The sequence below is a fragment of the Kwoniella shandongensis genome, chromosome 10 (assembly GCF_008629635.2).
Source record: "Kwoniella shandongensis chromosome 10, complete sequence".
Classification (NCBI taxonomy): domain Eukaryota; kingdom Fungi; phylum Basidiomycota; class Tremellomycetes; order Tremellales; family Cryptococcaceae; genus Kwoniella; species Kwoniella shandongensis.
The window spans coordinates 305,611-329,795 of NC_089296.1; the positions used below are offsets into that span (position 1 = coordinate 305,611).

General features: G+C 50.2%; 8 protein-coding genes across 8 annotated transcripts; 4 read left to right on the plus strand and 4 right to left on the minus strand.

Moving 5' to 3' along the window:
- Window positions 1-53: 53 nt before the first annotated feature.
- On the plus strand, window positions 54-1,785 carry CI109_105521 (tyrosine aminotransferase; the record flags this gene model as incomplete). Its single annotated transcript, XM_032003419.2, has 6 exons — window positions 54-272; window positions 332-610; window positions 674-904; window positions 968-1,084; window positions 1,146-1,418; window positions 1,492-1,785. 6 exons carry the CDS (start codon window positions 54-56, stop codon window positions 1,783-1,785), a joined length of 1,413 nt encoding a protein of 470 aa, XP_031862277.2.
- Window positions 1,786-2,032: 247 nt separating this feature from the next.
- Window positions 2,033-3,895, minus strand: CI109_105522 (uncharacterized protein; the record flags this gene model as incomplete). The annotated part of the gene is made up of 7 exons (XM_032003420.1): window positions 2,033-2,073; window positions 2,165-2,177; window positions 2,237-2,272; window positions 2,359-2,418; window positions 2,533-2,600; window positions 2,660-2,739; window positions 2,892-3,895. 7 exons carry the CDS (start codon window positions 3,893-3,895, stop codon window positions 2,033-2,035), a joined length of 1,302 nt encoding a protein of 433 aa, XP_031862278.1.
- Window positions 3,896-4,513: 618 nt separating this feature from the next.
- CI109_105523 (uncharacterized protein) lies at window positions 4,514-7,550 on the minus strand (the record flags this gene model as incomplete). Its single annotated transcript, XM_032003421.2, has 18 exons — window positions 4,514-4,686; window positions 4,763-4,787; window positions 4,866-5,009; window positions 5,081-5,214; window positions 5,288-5,444; window positions 5,528-5,615; window positions 5,685-5,745; window positions 5,801-5,826; window positions 5,896-6,002; window positions 6,063-6,287; window positions 6,355-6,447; window positions 6,517-6,589; window positions 6,692-6,840; window positions 6,894-6,936; window positions 7,007-7,018; window positions 7,103-7,109; window positions 7,181-7,269; window positions 7,357-7,550. 18 exons carry the CDS (start codon window positions 7,548-7,550, stop codon window positions 4,514-4,516), a joined length of 1,800 nt encoding a protein of 599 aa, XP_031862279.2.
- Window positions 7,551-9,081: 1,531 nt separating this feature from the next.
- On the plus strand, window positions 9,082-10,972 carry CI109_105524 (uncharacterized protein; the record flags this gene model as incomplete). Its single annotated transcript, XM_065967678.1, has 2 exons — window positions 9,082-9,753; window positions 9,818-10,972. 2 exons carry the CDS (start codon window positions 9,082-9,084, stop codon window positions 10,970-10,972), a joined length of 1,827 nt encoding a protein of 608 aa, XP_065823750.1.
- Window positions 10,973-11,126: 154 nt separating this feature from the next.
- On the minus strand, window positions 11,127-12,947 carry CI109_105525 (trimethyllysine dioxygenase; the record flags this gene model as incomplete). Its single annotated transcript, XM_032003423.1, has 7 exons — window positions 11,127-11,311; window positions 11,398-11,895; window positions 11,968-12,064; window positions 12,135-12,252; window positions 12,318-12,478; window positions 12,536-12,620; window positions 12,694-12,947. 7 exons carry the CDS (start codon window positions 12,945-12,947, stop codon window positions 11,127-11,129), a joined length of 1,398 nt encoding a protein of 465 aa, XP_031862281.1.
- Window positions 12,948-13,232: 285 nt separating this feature from the next.
- CI109_105526 (uncharacterized protein) lies at window positions 13,233-16,543 on the plus strand (the record flags this gene model as incomplete). The annotated part of the gene is made up of 16 exons (XM_065967679.1): window positions 13,233-13,304; window positions 13,358-13,473; window positions 13,593-13,857; window positions 13,932-14,035; window positions 14,098-14,141; window positions 14,206-14,235; window positions 14,324-14,367; window positions 14,428-14,445; window positions 14,499-14,586; window positions 14,637-14,840; window positions 14,899-15,326; window positions 15,387-15,470; window positions 15,524-15,709; window positions 15,785-15,883; window positions 15,941-16,113; window positions 16,180-16,543. 16 exons carry the CDS (start codon window positions 13,233-13,235, stop codon window positions 16,541-16,543), a joined length of 2,319 nt encoding a protein of 772 aa, XP_065823751.1.
- Window positions 16,544-16,610: 67 nt separating this feature from the next.
- Window positions 16,611-18,346, minus strand: CI109_105527 (uncharacterized protein; the record flags this gene model as incomplete). Its single annotated transcript, XM_032003425.1, has 5 exons — window positions 16,611-17,157; window positions 17,230-17,501; window positions 17,577-17,861; window positions 17,931-18,044; window positions 18,107-18,346. 5 exons carry the CDS (start codon window positions 18,344-18,346, stop codon window positions 16,611-16,613), a joined length of 1,458 nt encoding a protein of 485 aa, XP_031862283.1.
- Window positions 18,347-18,608: 262 nt separating this feature from the next.
- CI109_105528 (uncharacterized protein) lies at window positions 18,609-24,041 on the plus strand (the record flags this gene model as incomplete). Its single annotated transcript, XM_032003426.1, has 3 exons — window positions 18,609-19,896; window positions 19,951-20,400; window positions 20,452-24,041. 3 exons carry the CDS (start codon window positions 18,609-18,611, stop codon window positions 24,039-24,041), a joined length of 5,328 nt encoding a protein of 1,775 aa, XP_031862284.1.
- Window positions 24,042-24,185: the final 144 nt, after the last annotated feature.

A 24,185-nucleotide genomic window follows, 5' to 3' on the forward strand; every position in this document is an offset into this window, starting at 1 on the left:
CATGTATTTGGAATGGGAGGGGAAGAGGAAGGTCTGATGGGTATATAGTGAACATGGACCGCACATGCATCTCTAGTCCTCCCTTCTTCTTCTTCTTCCAACGAGCAATTCATAAAACCTTCCATTCCACTCTATCAATCAACCTACTGTATATATCCTTCATCACAATGCCTGACATCCAGTTGCTCACCAGGGACGTGAACGGTCCCAACACTGCTCCGATCAAGCCTCGCGTTGAACGACAATGGAACATCAAGGCTGCTCCTGCTGTCGTGAGTTCATCCTTCCCAACCTACATACGGAGTCGAAATTGAGCTGACCTGATACATAGGCTCGATCTCGGAACCCTATTCGTGAAACATTAGCTTCGATCACTGCCAACCCTCCTTCCACCTCTGCAACACTCATCAATCTCGGATTAGGCGACCCAACACACTACCCCCTCGCAGCTCCCCCACCGGCAGCTACCACTGCTGTCAGAGATGCATTGGAGAGTGAAAGGTCGAACGGATATGTACTGGGAGCAGGAACGATCGAGGCTAGACAGGCTGTGGCAGATTATCACAAGAAATGGGACAATGTCGATTACACAGTAGACAGCATCGTCCTCGTAAGTTCATCGTGCATCAGTTCGATAGCAGGTCGATCAATACTGATAAACGTTGGTCATCAGACACACGGCGTTGGTCATGCTATCGATATGATCTTCAGCATCCTCTGTCCTCATGGCGATAGCAAAGCGAATGTACTTCTCCCTCGACCTGGATTCAGCCAGTACAGCTCCTTGCTTGCGAGCTTCGGTACCGATATCAGATACTATGACTGTATTGAGGAGAAGAACTGGGAGGTCGATGTGGAAATGATTGACAGTTTGTGTGACGAGAACACAAAAGCTTTGGTCATCGTAAGTCTCCCCGAACTTGTATCGTTATCACAATTTGGGTGGCTGACAGAGCTGCACTCTCAGATCAACCCGTCCAACCCGTGTGGATCCAACTACTCTCGCGAGTCTTTGCAGAAGATCGTGGCGGTTGCCGAGAAGAACAAGGTGGTCGTCATTGCTGACGAGATCTACGGCCACATGGTGAGTTTCAGCAATCCCTCTTCAGTTTCCGCATCAAGCTAAGACAAAGTTGCGTACGCAGACATGGGATGGCGCTTTCACTCCTCTCGCGGCGCTGTCCGACTCCGTTCCTATCCTTACACTTTCCGGTTTATCCAAACGATTCCTCCTCCCTGGATGGAGATTCGGTTGGATCTGCTTGCACGACCCATTAAGCGTAGCTGGAGATATCAAGCGGGGTATGGCGACGAGTGGTAATCGATTTATGGGTCCTTCATCTCTTACCCAAAAGGCTTTACCGGAGATCTTGGCTACGCCAGGAAGCTGGTTTGATGAAGTCACAGCGAAGATCGAGGTGTGTATTTCTCCCATTCATTTTCTGTTCGAAGAAAATATGCTGATCCATTTCTGATGATGTGCCTTTGCAGACTAACGCCAAGATCATGTACAACGCAATCCAAGCCACCCCCGGAATCAGCACAAACTTCCCCTCTGGAGCACTATACATGCTCGTCCGAATCGATCCCAAAATATTACCCCAGCTCGCCGACGACGTAGCCTTTGCTACCGCGCTCTATCGAGAAGAAGCGGTATTCGCTCTTCCTGGTATCTGTTTCGAAGCGCCAGGATACGTCAGATTGGTCTTGGGTGCTCCAGCGGACATCATGAGTGAGGTGGCGGAGAGACTGCGAGCGTTCTGTGAGAGACATGCGAGGGTTTAAGAGGTGATATTCTCGGTCGGTCGGTCAGTTTGGTGACGAGGAGAGAAGTTTTGGTTGTAAACGTGTGATGACGACTTGGGCATAAGGGGACAATAATAGATATACATAGATACACACATACTAGAACGGAGAAGGGGTATAATTGCATGTATGTAGCATTGGACAAAGAGTCATTGGTCATCGCGACCCAGTTACTTTACACCTCTGCTCCGCCTATGGCTGCTTCAGTCCAGTGACATCAGGGTCGCTATACAGCTTTACCGACATTCGCTTGGAACTCGCCAGCGTCTAAAGTGGTCATCAGTTGAAGAGATGACGTTCAGCTCCTGTGTCATATATAGGGACGATGATCGTATCTCGGGGAAAAGACGATACTCACTGACGTAGTTCCCCTTTGAGATCGAGAAGATCAAGTCAGTAAACATCTTTCTATCAGTCAGAAATCACTCACAGCTGGATCATATTCGCAAGCAGTCTGGAATCCCGCCTATAACACATCAGATCACAGACATATCAGCTCTACCTTCCTCACAGTATGGATTGGGTCCTCGAGATCCGAGCAAGACGACTTACGTCCGAGGAGACTTTACCAGCTGCACATTGGGCTATATAACATCCTATACGTGTCGTATCCTGGTAGTAGAGTAAAGGACAGACGATATCAGTTGAGGTCTTCCATGTGTAGTATGATTTCCGCTCTGGAATCTAAACCAAGTATGGGAGCGAGGCATGGTAGTGCTGGCTCACCTTCCATACGACTTGGGTGAAATGACCCGTCGCTTCAGAATACACAGGGTTGTTCCAATCGTATTGCGCTTCAACATATTCACAACTGTCAGCAAATTATCTGTTCGTTGGGTTGAGAATCACGTACATGCTTCGGCCATCCATGCGTCCACTGCGCCTTGAGGAGTGGGTGTCCCATCTCCCCATTGGAGGTTCTCAGCTGCTTTACTGAGTTTGTGGAAGGCAATCAGCACAGAGTACCCCCCACTTCTAGCGTCCATTACCCCTGACCTCGTTTCCGTGGATCGTTCTCCTTCTCATCGGATACGCACGACAAGCAAACAGATAGGTGGGAATATCAGATTTGAAGTGATACTCACGTATGTTGTTTATTACACAGTTTAGCATGTTCCTCTGCTACTTTCGCCAGACTTTCATCCCATACTACGTCTGCTGCACCGTACTTCTTTCTAGCAGCATTGTGAAGATCGACCCATGTTTGGGGGGACGTTCCATCACCATCGGAACTTGTCGCGCTGGAAGCAGACGGAGCTGGCAAGGAGGAAGGGGAAGAAGAGGAAGTCTTGTTCGGCAGGACGGGTAGGGAGGGGGTTGTACCTGATCCAGAGGGTTGAGCAGGACTAGCAGAAGTAGAGGAAACAGGCGGAGTTGCAGGTGCAGGAGGAGTGGAAGGAGTAGAAGTAGTAGTCGGGGAGGGCGGAGGTGACGTAGGAGGTACGATCGTACTTGTTACCTCTTCCGCCACAACGGTAGGCGGCTCCATCAAAGTCGGACTTGGTTTCGAAGTAGAAGTTGTAGTCGTGGCGGTACGCGGGATCGTACTTGTTATTTCTACTGCCACGAGGTTGACCCCAGGTCCATCCGACGTGGCACTAGCATTGGTCGTAGGAGTAGCAGTGGAACTGTTCGTATTGGTAACAGTGACAGTCACAAATACAGTCTCCGTTTCCTTCTCTTGCTCACTAGAAGTCGAGGTTTCGCATGGTTCTTCCAGATCTACTATTCTTACATTTGTACCGGTCACAGTGCCAGTTTGGAACGGAGGAGTTCCAAAATATCCAGATTCGGTGGGTGTAATTCCGTCTGTGACGAGAATCCATTCTTCAATCCCAGAATTGTCCGGGACCGTTATAGTTTCGACGTGTGTGCGTTCGCCATCAACATTGGTATTGGCACTGACGCTGATAGTTACCGGTATCGGTGTTGGTATCACTCCGATACCTACGCCAGTACTGATGTCGTTGGTGGTCTCACTGGCTGTGTCGATGTCCGCTCGCGGATCGATCGGAGTGGCGAGTGTCGGCCCAAGTCCAAGGGTGACAAGGATAAGATACGGCAGGATGAGTACTATGAGATCCCTCATGGTGGGATTGTCCTGGCGATTGCGATGTACAAGTGAGATCGCTACAAGAACACTCGTTTACAATTAGGTGTTACAATTGGCAATTCAATTGATGCTTTATATGATGATTTCCGGGCAAGTCATTGACAGATAGGATACAATAGGTTGAACTGATAGTTTAGATGAACGTCGAGATGGGTGATACCACGTACAGTAAAAGCCCATCTCAAGGGTCAGACACAATACCCAAAACCCAAGTCGATCACCTTGTCCGTTTTGAAGAGTTTGAGATGAAATCTCCTTTGAGCTTACAGGGACGGCAAAGGATGTCGTATGTTTCAAGGCCTGAGATCGCAAAGGGATCAATCCCGTGATAGATGGTATCAGTGAAGAATGGGATACACGTCTTCGGTCCCTAAGCTTATCAGCCTGCGAGTCCCGAGGGTTAGCAGATCTCTCAGAGCGAGGTTGGGGGCTGGTGCACATCGCATCTGGTAAGCAGTGGCTTTGGTATAGATATCCGCTAGATATCGTCGCTACAGTATACAGTATGAACAGGTCAAGGTCTACTTCTGCGTTGTTGTTTATGCTTTATACGCTGTTTGTGACTTTCTCTCAAGACACTTGGGCTACAATAGTCTAGTCGATATACGACTTCCCATTCAGATCATCCGCCGACCCCTTCATCCCGCCACTTTCCATAGGATAAGAGGGACCCTGTAATGCCGCTTCGCGCGATTTCTTATCTTGCTCTGCGGCATCTTTGAGGTCGATATTGTCGTAGCATGTAGCGCAGAGTAGACAAGCGATAGCTACGTGCCAGAGGCGAGACTGTCAGTGGGCCTGTTGTATCCCGCGAATCCAAGTGAAGGGTGGATGGGAACTCACCAAGAGCCAAGGCTAGCCAGAAAACCTAAAGACATGTGTCAGTACGACTGAGCATTGGTCCAGATAGCAGATGACAGCTTGATCAACATGACCCAGTACTCACTTTCACGATTGAATTGGAATAGATTCGCAACACGTCCGGCCTTATATCGACAGGCACAGCTGTCCAAACTGCATTTGGAGCGGCGGCAATCTCAGCCTTGATAGCAGGATCAAGTCCAACGACTGTGTTAAGACCCTGTCGAAGCTACGCGAAACAATATCAGCATCATTACAACAGGTGTGAACCGATAGTGAACCGCTGTGCACCCTACTCACCTTGTTGTTGAAGATGTTGGTGCCGGTCGACATCGAGATCACTCTACCCAAGAACCCAACCCAGTTGAACACGCCCGTAACGTGAGGGATCATTCTCGGCTCTCGTAGGTATTTCGCCTGCATGAGGATGACCACTGACAGGTGTCACAGTGCCGCTTATTAGTCATAGCTCCCAACTGGTGCAACCACAATCTAGGCAGCACTCACTTATATTCAAGATCATACCCAATCCTATTCCGACAACGACCTGGAACCCAATCGTCATACCGAGCGAAGAGTCTCGCTTGATCATTGTGAATAGTCCAGTACCAACGGCCAGGAGACAGCTGCCCAGGAGAATAGTGTATTTGGCAATACCCGTTTTCTAGTCCGCAAAACAGGACATACAATATGTCAGCTATACCAATCCTTGATGGTTCGAGTAGGAAGAAAGGAAGACAGACGAACCTCTCCGACTTTGCCAGATATGATGAGGAATGGACCCATTGTCAATTGTAAAGCGAGCAACAGCACACCTGCCCTTGTTGCAGATTTGCTGCAAGGCGTATGATAAGAGATCAGTAGTGATCAATATACTTGCGTGAAGCAGCTCCGCGTAACGTACTCTTTGATAGCTTCGAACCATAATGGAAGGTAGTAAAGACAGAGCACAACAACTCCGTATGCTGTGAAATTTGGGATCAACGACATTCAAATTGAGCAAGTTCAGAACCAGCCTACCGAAAAAGGAGACGAAACAACCAGCACTGTAGTGGAAGTAGGTGATGATGGGCCCTCAGCAAGTGTGCCATGCCTTGATCACATCGATGACTTACGCGAAATGCCTGCTTCGGAATAGAGTGAGGGGTATCATCGCCCTATCTCCCAAAATCGCACTCCACGCCAACAATGCCCCGAAGAGTACAAGACACAACACCAGAGTCTGCAGTCCTCACCCATCAGCTAGGTGTGCGATGAGGTTAGCGTGAGTTGTGCCACTTACCACGATAACACTTGGGCTATTCCAGTCTTTTGTGACACCGCCCCATTGCAAGGCCATACCAAAACAAGTGATAAAGCCAAGTGTAAGAGCTATACCAATCCAGTCCATGCTGATTAGTCGACGCCAGACGGGACGTGTATCGGGCAGTCCATCGAAAGGTAGTAGTTTGGGAGTGGCTGGTAGAAGAAGGAGCAAGAGCAGGAAGGTAACGCCACCAATGGGCAGCTGCGGTGTATCATATCGTGATCAGCAAAGTGCCCTATCCAGACTGCATGATGAGCAGTTGACTCACGTTGATGTAGAAACACCATCGCCATCCGTGAGCGCTCATATCGGTGAACGCGCCTCCGATCAAAGGACCAATAACTGATGAGATCATGAAGCTCTGTAATGAAACCAGGCAGCATAGTGTTTGTCAGCTCGAGTGTCACTGGGCATGTTCCGCTTCACGTACCACACCCAGAAGACCAAAGTAACCAGGTCGTTTCTCCGATGGGATAGTCTCGCCACCGATCAACCATGTGGCACTGGAAGAACAAAATGAGATTGTCAGATCAGCAAGACTACCCTCAAGATTTTGGGTCTGCTGTGGTAATGCCGTTTAGCCGTGAGATGCTGCTTCAACTCACTTGTACATCCCTGCACCTCCGAGACCGGCAACGGCTCTTCCAATGATCAACATGTTCATTGACGTCGCCGCGCCACACACAGCACAACCAGCTTCAAAAGTGAGGATGGATGCGAGGTAGATATACCTTGGGCTGACAATCGTCATGATCTGAGGGGAGGAATGAGTGGGGATTACTGCAGCCACGAGGTGTCTTGACTCACTTGGGTGTACCACAGGATGAAGCCGGCACAAGGGATGAAGAACCTAATGAATAAGTAGGTCTCAGCACGTCGTGTCCCGACGAGTTGTAAAGACGATATGGCACTATACTCACGCCGTGTTGAGCCTTGAAATGTAAACATATAGGTATCAGTCTTTTTTGTATCGATCATACCGATCACCACATTCAGTTGATATGGGCGTTACTCACCATTCGACTACGATCAGAAGCAGTCAATCAGCCACACGCCCAGCACTTCACGACACCCAATTACCAAAAATCACTCACCTTTGTCCAGCGCCCCAAATTCACTAACTATATCGGGTACAGCGACCACGATGATAAACTGATCCAGAGCGAAAAGGACCGTATTCAAGCTACAATTCGAAACTCATTTCAGCCTCGTTACATACCGCCTCGACTGACCACCTGCTACAGTGCTGTAATCATGGAAGGGCACTCACCACATCGAGAAGAAACACAGCTTGAACTTGATAGTGTAGAAAAAGGCATAATCGTTCGTCATCCCACTAGGTCCTACTCCACTCTGATCTACCGCATCAAGACTTGGTTGAACCATATATGCTGTTGAAGAGAACGATGTAGGCGAGATCTGATCTTTAGGAAATGGGTACGATCTAGGAGGTGATCGAGCCATTGTCATGATAGTGATCGATGAGTATATCACAAGGTTGACTGGATCAGTGATGATGATGATGCTTTAGAACGTCTCTGTCAGATGATGGGATGAGTACCGGTTATAACAACACAGTCGGACAGTCGGATCAGTTGAAACAACCCTCGGAGATGATGTGTGTGTGTCTGTGCAAAGTGGGGTATGTGTGTCGTGGCGTCGTCCTATTTCCCGATACGATACCAGTTATCAGGAGAGGGAAGGACATCGGAAGTACGAGTTCAATACCAGCGACGCCATAAGCTATGCACGTCGGTCAGAATGAAACGTTGGGCAACAGGTGCTGCCCTTTGTTCAGCCCATCAGAACGGACATGCCTTTGTGAACGTCCTCTCCGCGATTCTCGCAGTGAAAATCGCAAGGACCCCCCTGGGCTCCAACAAGTCAGGTCGGTCCGAGAGAGCATATCCCAATTATACATCCTTGCGAACGGACATACAACCTCCTTTCAGACAACGGATGGAAAACATTGAGCGCTATCGATCCCATACCTTCTCTGGTATGCTTCGTCGATGTTCGCAGCACAGATGAGTGAACGGACGGCTTTGAGTGTTTTGGGACCACGCTTTGACCTTTGAAACGCGTCCGGGACTAGCGGAAAGGGTGACACGAGTCGTCCAGTTGATTCCGGACAAGAGTGTGCGAATTCGCCGAATAAGCTAAGTCAGATATGAAACGTCGCAAAAGTGATATTAGTGTGTGGATCGGAATCAAAGCTGATAGACCTTTCAGTGCATTCACAAGATCTCGATAGGTAGATAGATAGTAGATCAGGATTGGGATGGCAATATCGAGAATACGAGGTGTCACTATGTCGAGTCTTGTGTGTAGCCTTTCCCGGATGGCAAGTCTCCGTTCGTGATCCGTGGTCGTGCATTCCTTCGCCGATAGCTGCAAGCTCGAGGGTCAACACGCTGTGATGCGGCAACGGCTTGTGTGTGGTGAGTACGTAATGTACGAGATGACGCGCGACCACGCGATCGATGTTCCGTGTTTAGATGTCTCAACCCTGAATATTATGTTTTTAGATTCAAAAGTGTTTGTTGTGAGAGTGAGTGAGAGAGTGTGAGAGAGAGCCGTAGACCCTGAAGCAGGGAGTTGAGGGCTTTGACCAAAAGTAGCCTAATTCAATTTCACCATTATCATTTACTGCTCTTCTCGAATTGTTATCATACACAATCTTACAATTCAACAACATCCTCGAACCTCACCATTGACCACACTGGCCCCCAGCATCGACCGTTCCGTAGTCAGCGCAAGTGAAGAAAAAACCATTCACCCCACACACAGACCCCCACACTCATTTCACATAGCCTCGATTGGCTCTCGCACGTTTCAACCCCCCTTTCGGGCTTATCACACCTACCACCTCTTCTCATCACGTCCACATCTCCTTTCGCAGTTTTTATTCAGCCATATCGAACATACACACATATACGACATCAGCCACAACTGACAGTTCAATTGTCCAAATCATCCGCACAATTTCTCTCCGATGGCTTTGATGCCCGATTCCAGGCAACGTGCCCCCTTTGCCCATCAATCATCTTCGGCTGATCTCACCTCTGACGCTCGACTTGCCTCTCTCCGATCAGCCCCACCGTCATCCCAACGGAATCCCACATCACCACCTCCGACTCACGCAGGACCACCGCCCAGAGCTGAAAAGATACAATGGGGAGGGCTACCTCTGAATAGAAAAGATAGTAATGATCTGACGAACGGTGGATATGGTGATAACCCATACAACCTTTCAAGTAATGGGGGAGCGACTTATTCCCTCGACACACCATTATCACGTCGTCGATCATTATCAAATCCTTCATCGCGAGGTCCCTCTCCTGGACCTTTTAGTCTCCCTCAAATATCGATACCGGGATTCGCGACAATACGTTTCGTATCGCTGTGTTTCCTCTGGTACGCCTGTTCAGCAGTTTCAAGCAACACCGGCAAAGTCATTCTCAACAACTTCAAATACCCAGTCACTCTCACCATCATTCAATTCTTCTTCGTCGCGGCGTATTGTGTTGTAATCAGCAGAAAACAACTGGGATGGACTGGGAGATTGAGAAGTCCGACGAAGGCTATCCTGCGAGGAACTCTACCCATGGCAGCGTTCCAGGTTGGAGGGCACATCTTTGGCAGTATGGCGATCAGTCGTGTACCCGTTAGCACTGTACACACGATTAAGGTGAGTTGGAAGCAGTATTGAAGCAATGCTAATAGTTCAGGCATTGTCACCCCTCTTCACGGTCATGGCGTACGCTTTATTCTTCGGCGTCTCGTACTCCCCCGCGACATATCTTTCTCTGCTCCCGCTCACACTAGGTGTCATGCTGGCATGCTCGTTCGACATCTCCTTCTCCAACTTTTTCGGCCTCGTCTGTGCTCTCGGCTCCACCGTCGTTTTCGTCTCCCAAAACATCTTCTTCAAAAAGATAATGCCAACAGCAGGATCCGGCGAGACCAGCGCGACAGCGAAGCTGGACAAGATCAACTTGCTGTACTTCTCGAGCGGAACGGCCTTCTGCCTCATGGTACCGCTTTGGCTCTACTCGGACGCTTGGCGTTTAGTCGACCTATGGCTTCATCCCGTGCTTAAAGTGGGGGGTCCCTCGATTCCCTTCTACTTCTTCCTCAACGGCACCGTCCATTTCGCCCAGAACCTCCTCGCATTCGCCATCCTCTCTTCCACGTCACCCGTCACATACTCGATCGCCTCGCTCGTCAAGCGAATAGCGGTGATCTGCATGGCCGTCGTTTGGTTCAAACAATCGGTACACTTCGTCCAAGCGATGGGAATCGGATTGACAGCTGTTGGGTTGTGGATGTACAACAATGCGAAGAGGGACGTTGAGAAGGGAGAGAAGAAGTTGCGCCAGTTGGAAGCTGTCCGAGATGGGATGTTGCCCACCACCAAGGCGGATCAACGTGTTTTGGAAGGGCGAGCGAATCTCGAACCAATGGGTGGTTTCAAGGAAGTGCACAACTCTCCTAGACCGCTTTACCCTTTAAATTACGTTCACGGTGTTCCCGCATCGAACACTACTGCCATCAAGACAAACGGCTATGTCTTCCCCCCACCCAACCAATCTCCACACACCAGCACCGATGCCCCTTATCCTTCTCCTCCAGCATCCATATCATCTTCTCCACCTTCTGATCCCCAACCTCATCCCAACCCACCACCTCAAGGTCCGACTCGACAACGACGCATGTCGAATGACTTGAGAGAAGTCGGGGACCATTTCAGATTACCACCGTCTGCTTCGGCTTTGCGGTCTCCACCCATAGTGGAAGGGAATGAGACGAGTATCAACTCAAGGTTGGCCGCGACCTCAGCCATTGACGCGTCAAAGATTAGCGTAGTGGCAGGTGGAGCATGATTCGGTTTTCTCTCTTCTTGCATATACAATATCATGGGCATCTCTTATCTTCTAGTGTACACATATATCTCATTCCCCTCCCTTTGGGTTCTCTCTCTCGCACATAACTTATTTAGACAGTTTAGACGCATGCATGTTTTTGGTTTTGGTAAGATTACCAACCGACGCTCCAATCGACGTCGCCGCTGATAGCAGCTGGATCTTTTCTCCTCCCTTCGTATTTCTTCGTAAGGACCGCTCGTCGAGATTTCCAGTCGTCCGCACCGACGTATGCGCCGCACATCGTTCTGGAACCTGTGAATGCCGAACGACCGTGCATCACTCGCCAGTTGTCAATGACTGCAAGAGTATACACAATGGACATAATGAGCAAGTTGTTCGCCCGACTAGACAAAGGTAAATGCTTCGTGGTTTTCCGAACTCACCTAAGACAGTGCCTGGACTCAACTGAACCCAATACTCTGCATCTTCGCTCCTGTTCAATTCCTCAAATCTCCTTGAAGCCTGATACCATCCCTTCACTTCTTCCGGTGTCCAACCTCGTCCCACTACGCCCCTATCTTCGTTGTTCCATCTAACAAGACTCAGTTGTCCCTTTTCATCGTGACTGAAAGCAGGTTGACTGATCGTAGGTCTTAATATCGTACCCGGTGTCCCGGACGCGTGAGCGGGTACACGTAGTCTCGATAAGAGGGAATATGAGTTTGGGTACAGGGTCGATAGGAGGGAGGCGGTGTAAAATGCGTCTACGAGAAGTGTGGTGCCGCCAGTTCCGGGTGGTGAAGGATGAGAGAGTAGATGGAAAATTTGTAAGCCGGCAGGATCGGTGAAGTAGGTCGTGTCGGTGTGAGCGGGTAATCCTTCGTTGCTATAGGCCAAATCACCGTGACTCAAGTCGGCGGTGAAAGACCAAAAACCGCCGTCTGTACGAACACGCGAAAATATTAGCTATTGTAACGGCGAGGTCTCAGTGAAACAGGTGAGAAACCACCCACAATGCGTCTGTCGAATGGGGGCAATCCGCTCGATAAGCCATTTTGTATCGTCAGCCGTCGGAGGCACATCCGTAATGAAACAGAAACCAAAGTCGTGCTATCATCACCAATCTCATGTCAGCTAGACCCGACCGTACTGTGATCGCGAAGAGCCCTGTCGAGCTTACCACTCTGTTGAGCAGCTTCAGGATCCCACGCTCGCTAGTCTCGGCTTTTGAATGGACCAGATCCTGATGATCGACCGTAGGTGGTGATTGAACAATCTTCGAATTCCATAAGATTCGACTATACATCTCATCACGATCAGCTCAGAATCTTTGATCCGTAGCGCGGCAGGGACGCCTACTCACCTGTCTTCTGCCTCGTGATAAGATGCAAGGGGTGGGTCGTACGCTGCTTTCTTTAGGAATTGTGAGGGGTACGTAGACTTGTGAGGAGGAGAAGTCGACCACGTTATGTGTAATCCGGCAGTGTCGGTCTCGACAGATACGGGTTGTATGTCGGTGGGGAGCTGTGTGCTGTTTAGCTGGATTCGACTTCGGTCGATGTCGCTTTGTGCCAAGCTCACCTCTGTTAGGGTTTTCAGACGTTGTTTCGTTTGGGTCTGAAAGCATTTCGAACATCGACAATGGTCGAACAGGAAATAATTATCACTACACCCAATGTGAGTTGTATCGTCAACACCGGAAGTCATATGTTGCACGTCCGGACAAGTAATTAACTCACAAACGCGACTCCCTGCCATCTGGCCATGAAACTGTAGTGTGTTGTTGATCAAAGGTCGCAGTAGGGATCGTAGTAGGTCGAGGCTCTGACGCTGGTCGTCGTTCCTTGGGCGAAGCGGTGCTCAATGACCTTGAGCGAGATTGAGGGGTCTGCGTCGAGGGCAGAGCTAGACGGTTGAAAGGGTGGAGAGAGACGCCAGTCCGTCGTCCGAGCTTTGCGAGGTGTCTCGCTATTGTCGTTGTAGGCTTGCTCATGATATTCTAGTGTACTGCTGAGGAAGGTGTTATGGACAAGTACTGTGAAGGGAGTTGAGTCATATAAGAAATGAGGGTTTCATGTCGCCGGTAATGGGACACAACCGCGTACAGACAGGGTGGAGGAATCCCCTATTATTACCCAGCAACAAGGAGATTTGATCCCGTCCTCGCATCGTAGCAAGTTGAAAGTAACGCAATGAGCAATGAATGACCTCCAACACAAAACGATGCTCGTATATTTATCAATCTAATCTGTAGCCTATCCCATATACACGCACCGACATGCCGCCAAAGTTGGATCTGTCACAATTCGGAGGATCAGATTCTGAAGGAGACGACGATCTTGCTCCAAAGGTGTGTGGAACTGCCGCCAGATTTGTTTGAGCTACAAGCTGATGCGAGCGTAGCGCCAATTCGAGCTCAACGCTCTGAAGAGCAAGACCTTCTCGCATGGTATTACGAAGAAGTCAAAGAAGGATCTGGAGAGAGAGGCGGAGGAACGAAAGAGAATAGAGGAAGAGAAGTGAGTCCGGTCAATGTGCTACCCTACCTTCTTGGACTTTCCTTTCGTTGCTCAACAGGACTTGGAAGTTGCTCTGTGAGGGGACATGAACAAAACTGACGTCAAATCACGACCTGTAGAGCCGCTGCACTTGTCTACGCCGAATATGCTGAAGCATTCGAAGGCCCGAATGTCGAGAATGGGCCTCTTGGAGGTACAAGAGGCGCATCAACTTTCCGTGGAGGAAGACCAATGATGGGTGTGAGAGGTGGATTCGTCAGAGCTGGAGGAGGAGCAGCAGCACCGTATGAACCACCGACCAGACCGTCCGGCATGTTGTTGCAAGGTGGAGGAGGGATGCCGTCGGCACTACCAAGAGGTCCAGCAGCGATGGGTTACGCGAGGGTGAGTGAACTTTAAGCACTTTCCCGCAACGGTCAGAAGGATGAGAAGCTGAACTTGAAATGGGCTGTGTATAGGGGAGACCTCCACCACCTCAGAGAGCTCCTTCTCCTCCTCCTGTAGGTGGAGCGAAGTCGAAAGGAAAACGAGCGATGGATTCTTTTCTGGAGGAAATCAAACAGTGCGTTCATTGTCACATCATCGTATTCAGAAGGGCCAGGCTAATGATATTCTTTCACATAGCAATCAAACAGCTCGAGAACAGAGATTGGGACACATAGCGAAACGTACGTATATCAGCTATGGACGTATCTTCACGAAACTAAAGCTGAGATCACACACCCCTGACAGAGGAAGGGTCTTCCGTCACTGCACTTGCAGGTCTGTACCGACAACATCACAACGCCTGTAAGGTGTGGATTTAGAGGACAATTGAGCTGATCGACGTACGAGGAATTTCATAATTCAGCTTGGGAAACTGAGCGAGGGAGTCATGTCGTTGGCGATCAGGAGGTGAGTGGAGTAGGCGGAAAATATCATCTCTCAACATGAGCTGATTCTGACTTGTGACAGACGACCAACCTGTTCATAGTGAGTGATGCTGGTGCAGTGACATTGGAAAAACAGTGACTGACTCAATTCAGTCCAACTTGCCTTCAAATATCACTGAGGAGAGTCTTGGTCTGTTCTTCGCCAAGATGGGTCCCGTCGGAAAGGTCAAAATCATGTGGCGTGAGTCAGGTCCGTAACGTACCAAGTAGTTCCGTACTGATGCAACACAGCACGAGGCGACGAGGATACATCCATCGGTGCGACGATGACGATGACACGGCGGAATAAGCCTGGATTATCGGGTTTCGTGTCTTACATGAAAAGACCGGACGCAGAAAGGGCTGTGAAGGAGCTCGATGGGCTGGACTGGGGAGGTAGCGTGTTGCGTGTGGGATGGAGCAAGCCGGTACCAATGCCTCTCAAAGCCATTTACGGTACGTGGTGCGACGCGGACAAACCTTCAAACGTAGAGCGCGACTGACATTCTCACAGATCTGGGGATAGCAAGCAGAGAGAAACGCGGTCGCTCACCTTCACCGTCCAAGCGACGCGGTCATGATCGAGACGACCACAAGCGAGGACGAGAGCGATCAAAATCGTACTCACCGTCTCGCAGCCCACCTCTTAAGCGAGATCGAGCACGTAGAGGATCACGGTCCGACTCCTACTCTCGCTCTCCTTCACCTAGACGTCGAAAGGGCTCACATTCTTCATATTCTTCCGACTCTCGCTCACGTTCACCACCAAAAAGCAAAAAGCTCTCTGCGAAAGATAAATGGCTCGCACAGATATCTGAAGAACAAACAAAGTTTATCAAGACAGTGGCTGGGAGAGTGAGAGATCATGGTAAAGGATTTGAAGATGTTTTGCGGAAGAAAGAGAAGGAGAACCCAAAGTTCGCCTTTTTGTTCAACGAGGATGTAAGTCTGGAGGAATCTACTTAGACCCAAGCGGGGAATTAAAGCTGATTGGAAGTATAGTTACCGGATTACCATCTATATCAATTGAGCTTAAACTCAAGATATAGAATACCGACCCCTCCACCTGAAGACTTTGATGACGAGGTGAACTACCAGTATCCTAGCCAAGACCGAGCTTAGCTGACAGACACGATCAGGGATACGCTTCACTGTATTCTTCAGACTCTGCAGAAGATTCTGAAAGAGAACGAACCGTCAAAGGCAAGCTGGGCAAGATTGCTAGAAAACGATTCGAAGCGATGTTACGGGCGATGTCCGGAAAGCGAGCGGAGATTGCGCGAGGGATGGAATTTGCTCTCATGAGAGCGGAAGCGGCCGATGAGGTGGGTATTTCATTCATTTATCGATGGAAGACAGATGTCTGAATGGCTATCACTGACATTCATGTCTCGAATTAGGTCGCAGAGGTGGTATGCCAAAGCTTGAGAATTGACGCTACTCCCGTACCACGGAAAGTCGCTCGGTTACATCTCATCTCGGATATCTTGCATAACTCGGTGAGTATGGTCTTCTTAGTAATCTTTGATGTGCAACGACTGACCGGAAGCATCTAGGCTTCCCCTCTGCCCAATGTATGGAAATATCGACATGCCTTCGAGAAACGATTACCACCCGTGTTTGCGCACCTCTCAACGGTCTACCAAAGTCTGCTAGCTTATTCTGGCAAGATCAGTGCGGACGTCTTCAGAGCGCAGGTAGCCGCAATCCTCGATATTTGGGAGAGATCGTGAGTAGCTGAATGACACGATTCTGCACGTCAACCATCACAGCTGACATACGCATTTTTCTGCAGGATCGTCTTCAACGCCGAGACAGCAGAGTATTTGCGTGGTCTGTTGGATGGCACCAAAACTCTCGAGGCTGCAAACGGCGTCGCTGCTCAAGCTCGGGCTGCTAAACAAGAAGAAGCGGAGCGAGAAACGAACAAGTCTGAATCTCATGTGGAAGAAACGGCAAAATTCAAGACATCAGGATTCAAATCGTCTTTCAAACCTATTGCAGCGGTCGCACCTGCTCCATCTGTCGCTGCTGTTGCAGTCGATCTGGATGGCGAGCCAATGGAGCTGGAAGATGATTTGGATGGGGAGGCGATGGACGTGGACTTGGATGGTGAAGTCATGAACGAAGATGAAGATCTGGATGGAGAGGCGATGTAGAGTCTTTCGAGTACAGTACATGTGTATGTTCTACATGAAATGCATTTGCACTAGTCATAGACTGCCATTATGAGCCATTCTGTGTGGTATCATTACCCAATCTAAGATCTACGATACCATTCCACATCTTTTCGTTGATCTTGTTGGCCTTTTCCAACGATAATCTCAACTTCTTATTCTCCGCCATCAATTCTGACAATTGATCACCTATCTGTGCACCCACTCCTCCTGCCACTCCAGTACTACCTCCAAGTAAAGCAGTCGTTCGTTTCGGTCTCAAATCGTCCAGTTGGGAAAGTAAGTCGACCGAAGGACGTAAGAGTACTGTTGATTCTTGGACTTCTTTTATAGATCTAGTAGATTTCATCCTTTCCAAATTCTTGATCTCGATGATTGGCCAGTTCTCCGCGTTGTTACCTGTTGTAGAACCAGGAGCGGAGATCAGGTCTGGTGGTCGGAGGAGCGTTGAAAGATGAGTGATGGGTCCAGCATGAGAAGAGAGAGTACGGAGATGTTGATGTGAGGGAAGAGAGTGGATGGATATGGATCCAAGGGATGTACCGAGAAGAAGATGGGTAGTAGAGATTGATAAAGTTAGGCAGGTGATGGGTGTCCTACACGAACAGAGCCCTAGTCAGCCCAGTACAATTTATGTGGAGATGGTACCAAGCGTTGCGATCACTCACTTGGTGGATATCACAGCACCTTCCGTCTTGATGGGAGCAGAACCACTGCCTCCTCCACCGACCGCTTCATACCCTCCTTCACTCTCCAGAGCGTGAGCGTTACCGCCAACGACACCTCGTCGCTTGAAGAGAGGAACATGGTACACATTCCCTTGAGTAGTACCAACATAAAAGAATCGTTCGGATGGATCTATCGCAAGTGTACTTGGGGAAGAAGACGTGGGAAGGGTGAATGTGCAAAGAAGATCGAAGGGAGGGTGTAATGACCACATCTGTTAAAGAATCATAAGATCAGCATCGTTCAAGTGCTGCAGAACCTATATCGATGTAGAAGTATCTTGACTCACCTTGACGGTCCCATCATCTGACGCTGTCCAACATCTCCCACCCGCACTTCCTGCCATTTTGCCTAACCCCACACATCTCACAGCAAGAGTATGGTCCGACAATACTCCATACGGTTTCCCAGCAGAGGCTTGATCCTCAGGATCTATCAGACGCGAGACGAGATATACATGTGCTGAGGAGTCGAGAGATGTGGAGATAAGGAGGTGGGAGTCGGGTGTGAAAGTAAGAGAGGTGAGAGCACGGTAGTGTGCAGTGTGCGACGATACTAAAAGACCAGAAGCGAGCTATCACCGAGGATTGCCAGGTTAGTTCGATGTTGGAACGATATAGTATCTGGTTGGCGAAAGACTCACCTCCCACATGTATATATGGCCATTGATCGATCCTCCAGCTGCCCAGAGACCATTAGGCGACACAGTGAAACATGTCATCTTCTCTGGTAAATGCAGCTTCAAATGCATTTGGTCCTGCGACAGAGAAAGTCAATCAGCTGAACCGTACTGATTCGACTGAGGATGTTGTGGCTCACCTTTTGCCAAGCCCAGATGTTCACCATCGCTTTACCTTCTTGCACTGCAAATATCCCACCTCCTTGTCCATCTTGCGTTGGCACGGCAGCCAGACTATGAGCCGCACTAGAAGAGTTTTTGAACGTATGTACAGGCGAAGAGGTGAGGAGATCATGTAAGTGGATAGAAGGGGTCGTCGTCGTTCTTGAGGAAGAACCTGCGGACGAACATGCCGACAAGATAAGTTCTTGAGGGACCATCTTGGTGTCGTATCGTGAGATGAAGGTGTGATACAAGGTGAAGAAAGATGGTACACCAATTCGATGCATATTTACATGAAATGATGAATTCCAACTTTTGCAACGAACGAAGCAGCAATACACGGAGATCTACGCACATCTCCGTCACACCTCAGCTTCACCCCGCGTCACAAAGTGCTCAACATCAAATCCATCCTCAACATATCACCTTCATCGTTGATTCGACAACTATTCACATACGCTTGAAGCGAAGACCTACACCATGCTCCGCCCCCAACAAGGAGCTGCGGGAAATCCCGTCATCAAGCAACCGGGGGCTTACGACCTTTTCCCTCCACCGAAAGTCTCATCGTGGTTGGACGACCTGCAATCAAAGATCCAAAGAGGGTTGAATCCACCTGAATCACCTGGTCCGTCGAGATCGCCTTCGCCAATCATCGTCGATGAGAAACAGGAAATTGATGATGTGTATCAAGGTGTGGGTGAGCTGGCCGAGCAGCAGCAGCAACAGGAGCAAAGTGATCAGGATACGAGCGAAGGAAGGCTAGAGTATGACTTGCCCGAGGACGAGGACGAGGACGAGGACGAGGACGAGGGAGATCAGCTAGGAGTGCATGTCGGAGAAGAGGAAGAAGAGGAAGAGGAACAAGAACAGGTAGAAGGAGAACGACAACAGCAAGTCCGCGTACCGCTCCCCTCAGAGCCTATCGAGCTACTCTCCGACGGAGACGAAGACGAAGACGAAGAGGAAGAGGAAGAGGAAGAAGAGGGGGAGGAAGAAGATCAGACTCAGGACCAAAGAAAGAGCTTTTTCGGTTCAGACGATGAAGAACTCCAACAAGACGAAGAAGATGATCAACTATTCGGTGATGGACAAGCCGACTACGAACCTGGATATGGGATCGTACCTGAAGAAGATGGTCAAGCTTATGTCGGCTCAGATGGAGACGTCTACGCCGAAGAGGAGGACGATATCTTCGACGACGACAACGAGGACGATGACGAAGACGATGACGGTGACAAAGACGAAGAGGAGGAACAAGAAGAGCAAGAAGAGCAGGAAGAATCAGAAGATGGTATCGAATATGTTGGTACTTCCGAATCACCAGCTCGATCCTCACAACCACCTGCGTCTGAGAATGTTTACCCTCCTCTACCCCAGTTCCTTCCCTTACCCGTTGATACCATACTCGACCCTGCTTCCATAGCAGGAGATGAGCAAAATCTTCAGATCCAACCGTTCTCGGAAGACTTTATCGATCCGACTCTCCTAGCCGATCTTGTGCAGCACGTTCATCAAGGTGTACCACCTCAAGCGGCGGGTCCATCAACATTCGCTCATGCTTTGCCAACGGACGACGTGCTGCAGCATCAAGGAGGGCAATATGAAGATGGAGCGTATGATGAGGATGAGATGTACGACGATGAAGAATCGGAGCTTGATGAACAAGGGTTCTATGACCAGCTCGAATTCGAAGCGAGGAGCTCTAATAGGAGCGTGTACAGCGACGATGAAGATGAACTGGAGGACGAAAGTGAAGTGCCTCACCGTGAGCTTCACGATTATCCATGGTGACTAGCCAAGCTGACACAGAACTCTTTAGCTCCACAACCCGTTCCAACCTCTATAGCCGCAAAGCCACCCGCTGCCAGTGACGAGGTCATCGAGATTGGGTCGTCATCGGACGAAGACGACAGAGAGGAAGATGAAGACGACGAGGGCGATGGGAGCGGGGATGTGGACGAAGAGGACGATGAGGATGACGAGGTCGATGAAGACGAAGAAGAGGAAGAAGTGGAAGAGAGTGAAGAGGCAGAGCAAGGACAGCAAACTGTTTCTGTGGAACGGGCCGGATCTGCTGCTGTGGAAGACGAGAACGACGAGAATGAGCAAGCAGATGAGGAAGAGGAGGAAGAAGTAATAGAGGTCCGACAAGCAGAGTTGCAATCCTTGCTCGAGCAGACGGAAGCCGAGGAAGATACAGAGCAATCGTCTGCGACTGTAGAAATCCAGGTGGAAACAATAGAACAAGTGCAAGAGGTGGAGCTTCCGCGTGGGTTCATAATTCCCCAAAAGACGAGTCGTCAGCTGACAAGTCAAACAGCCAACCCTGCTGGTATCGACGAAACTATGCAAGTTGATGACGTAGAAATCGTTGAGATCATCGAGCGGGACGAGAACGCCGCTATAGAACTAGAAAGAGGACAGATTCCGACATCGATCGAAACGTCTACGGCTGGAGTCGTGAGCGAGATCCAAGATTTCATCAGCCAACTTGTTGAGCAGCAAGTAGAGGAGTCAGAGCAAGCAGCACTCGCTCTGAGCGAGGGGCAAACGACACAACAACCCGTCGAGATTACCGATACCGCACCGCAGGAAGCTGCTGAAGACAGAAACGAGCCCGCAGACGGGATATCGCCCTCCGTCCTCGATGTGCCCGGTGACTCCTTGGCTGCAGACTCCACTCCGACGTCTCAAGAGGAGGCAGCGGAGCCGTTGCACGAACCTGCGATACCCATGGTTGTGGACTCTTTCACAATGAACGTGGAAGAGAATGCTCCATCAACCAAGAATCAAGGCGCAGAAGAGCAACCTCGAGTATCCGCACCTGCTCTCGATCTCGACGTGGAGATGACAGCGCCTGAATCCACGCCTGCAGACGCTCTTCGCGAGTCCGAGGAGCCTACACCGAGTCCGGTCATACGACCTAGCCACTCTCGACAGCAAGATCTGATTAACGGCGAAGACTTTGTATCCTTCGATTCTTTAGAAACTCCCGAACCAACCGATCAAAAGCATCCTGTGGAGTTTCCCGATCAGATTGGACCTACAGAGCCGGTCTTAGTGGACATGGCGGCCACGATAGCCGAGAGTCTTCCAACAGTCGAGGACTCTTCCAGCACCGACATTGGACCTTCTGATGGTGCGGGCACTGTGACCTTGGAAGCACCGTTACAAAAACTGTCCGCTTCACCATTGTCAACTTCCGACACACCTGACATCACACCTACAATAACTCAACCCCTGACCCAGCAGTTCGAGCTCGCACCACCATCGTTTCCCGTTGAGCTACCATCGCAAGTCGAACGAGGAGATCTATCGCCGGCGTCGTTTTCGCCTTTACAGACTCCAGCTGCGCTGGCGGACACTCAGGTCTCGCCGCTCGAGACCGAGATACAGGTTGGGCATGATAAACCCTTGCCTTCAGCCCCTACCATCGGCGAAGAACGGCTTCCTCAAGATACCCCGTCACTGGTCATATCGGGACCAGATTCACCTCCGACTCTGCCTGACCCTTACCTGCCGCCCCCTAACTCGACGAACGATCTGCCGATAGACATTCACGATGTGGTGCCTAAAGTCAACGTGTCACCATCGCTGATCGTTGAAGCACCGTCAAATCCTGTGCCGCAAGATGTCCCTGCTTTCGCCCCTTCTCGACCGGAAACTCCAACCGAGCTTCCAGATCCTCGCTTGTCACCTCCTGACACAACCGCTGTCAGTCCGCTTGACCCTCATAATTTCGTACCTCGACCTGTCACATCACCCTCGCTAATCGTCGAACCGCCAGCTGACCCCCAACCCGTGGAACTGTTGTCCACTCCGATATCACGAGCAGAAACACCAGTCGAGCTGCCCGATCCTACCGTACCACCGGTGGATGCTTTCCTCGAGGCACCTATTACTCCTCACACCATGGAACCTGCGCCCAGACCACGCACACCGTCTTTAGAAGTTGAGCCACCGTTGGAGGCATCTGTCGAATCCATAATCGAAACAGCCGCAGCACCTGCTCAGGATACTTCTGGACTTCTTATCATTGATGACGATGTGGAGGAGGATGTGCAGGAAGAGCTGCATGAATCGGTTGTATATGGGACAGAAACGGCTCCAGTTGAGATTGAGCAGACTGGACTGGAGGACACCGTGGATGTCGACAGGGAGGTTTCGATGGCTCCGACAGAACCGGATCAACACGACGTGGAGATGACAGAGGTCACTGAGGCCGCCGCGGAGACCCAAGAAGCTACAATTCCCACACGACCTGCACTTCAAATGACGGAATCAGCGATCGAGCGTCTTCGTCATCACCACGGTTCGCCCGGAGCTGTGGCTCCACCGGTTGCCGCTGTGCCAGTTCGGAAGACTCGATCCCGCACACAAGCGTCGGCTTCACCGGTCCCTCCACCCGTCACACGATCCCACTGTTATTACGAGAAATTGCGAATCTCGGATGACGAACTCACAGCAGTTGTTCTTGCTCCTCATTGCACACTATCGAACACCGAACAGATGCTAGAAGAGGAGGCCCGTGTCGAAGGAGTTCCAACAGCAGGCGAAGAACTGGAAGCGAGAGAATACATGATCTCGCATGACAATCCTATTCTCCAGCCTCGATTGGCGACTAAGCTGAGACGTATTGTCGGCGCTCAGATCTTTGATGAGGGCTGTTGTTATGTGCTTTACGCAAAAGCGGACGCTAAGCTCTCTCCCGCGGACACTTCGGACACTCCTCGAACGATTGGTCACCGAAAGCGGAAATCAGTCAGTGCGGCACCCGAGAATTCGACTAAAGATGAGGAAGACGAGATCGTTGTCGAGATACACACTCCGGTAAAGTCGAGAGCTGCACCTGCAGCTCATGCGACGAGAAGTGCGACGAGACGAGGTACCGCTTCAGTGGAACCTGAAGTGCACGTCTCAGTTACGCCAGCTCGCAGGACGCCTCGACCTTCTAGTGCTCGTAAGGGTAAAGGTAGGGAAACATCTTTGGTCTCTGAACGATCGGCGACTGGATCTCCAGGTCCCACGCTAAGGAGATCGGCGAGGAAGTCTGCCGCAGCCCCAATCAGTGAGGGATCCTTTGAAGGTGCGAGTCCCGTACCTGAAGCGAGAGAACAAGAGGAAGAGGAAGAAGCGGAGGCGCAATCTGCGACCGGTTCTTCATCTGCTCAAGCAGATGAGACTACCCAGGAGCTCCGTACGCCAAGACGATCTGGTCGAAAATCACTGAAAGCGACTGCTACTCCTGAACCTACCGAGGCAACTCCCCGTCGAGCGACAAGACAAACCATTGCCAAGTCTGAAGAACCGACAGAGACATCGATGGGCGCAGACCTTGGAATTCCTATCACCACGCCAATTAGTGCGACTCGATCAAGAGCGAGAAAGGCATTGACTCTGGCTAGTAAGGAGGATGAAGCGCCTTATCGACCTAATGAAGAGGAAGATGAGGAAGGGACACCATCACCTGTGGAAGCAGTGACGAAAGATGCGCCGTCATCAAGTAAGAAACGCAAGGGAAGATCCTCAACAGTGGAGGAGGAGTTGCCCGTTGTCGAGGAAAATCAAGAAGAAGATGTGGAGATGGAAGAGTCGGAGCAGTTAGAGGGAGAGGACGAAGCCAGATCAACGAGACGGAAGAGGAAGACGAACGATGTCGAGAAGGACGACAGAGTAGACGAAACGCCAGCTGAAACGATCAGTGTCAGAGAAACGAGGGGGATGAAACGGCGTGCAGTGGAAAACAAGGATGTTCCAGGTACCCCGGTTCGTGAGGAGACAAAAGACGAGGAAAAGGTCGAAGCGGATGCGAAGGCACCGCCTGCAGAGGCGGAGGCAAGTGGTTTGAGAAGGTCGGATAGCTGGGGTGGGAGATTATTGAAACGGTTCCGATTTGGGAAGGGTAAATGAGCGAGGACGAGCGTAACATAGGACCCAAGACCAGATCAAGCTTGAAGCGGAATAGAAGGTTTCTTGTACAAGTCATACATAATCAGCATTGAATAGTACTCGTAGCGATATCGTGCAAATCCCATCAGATTCATGATAGTCGTT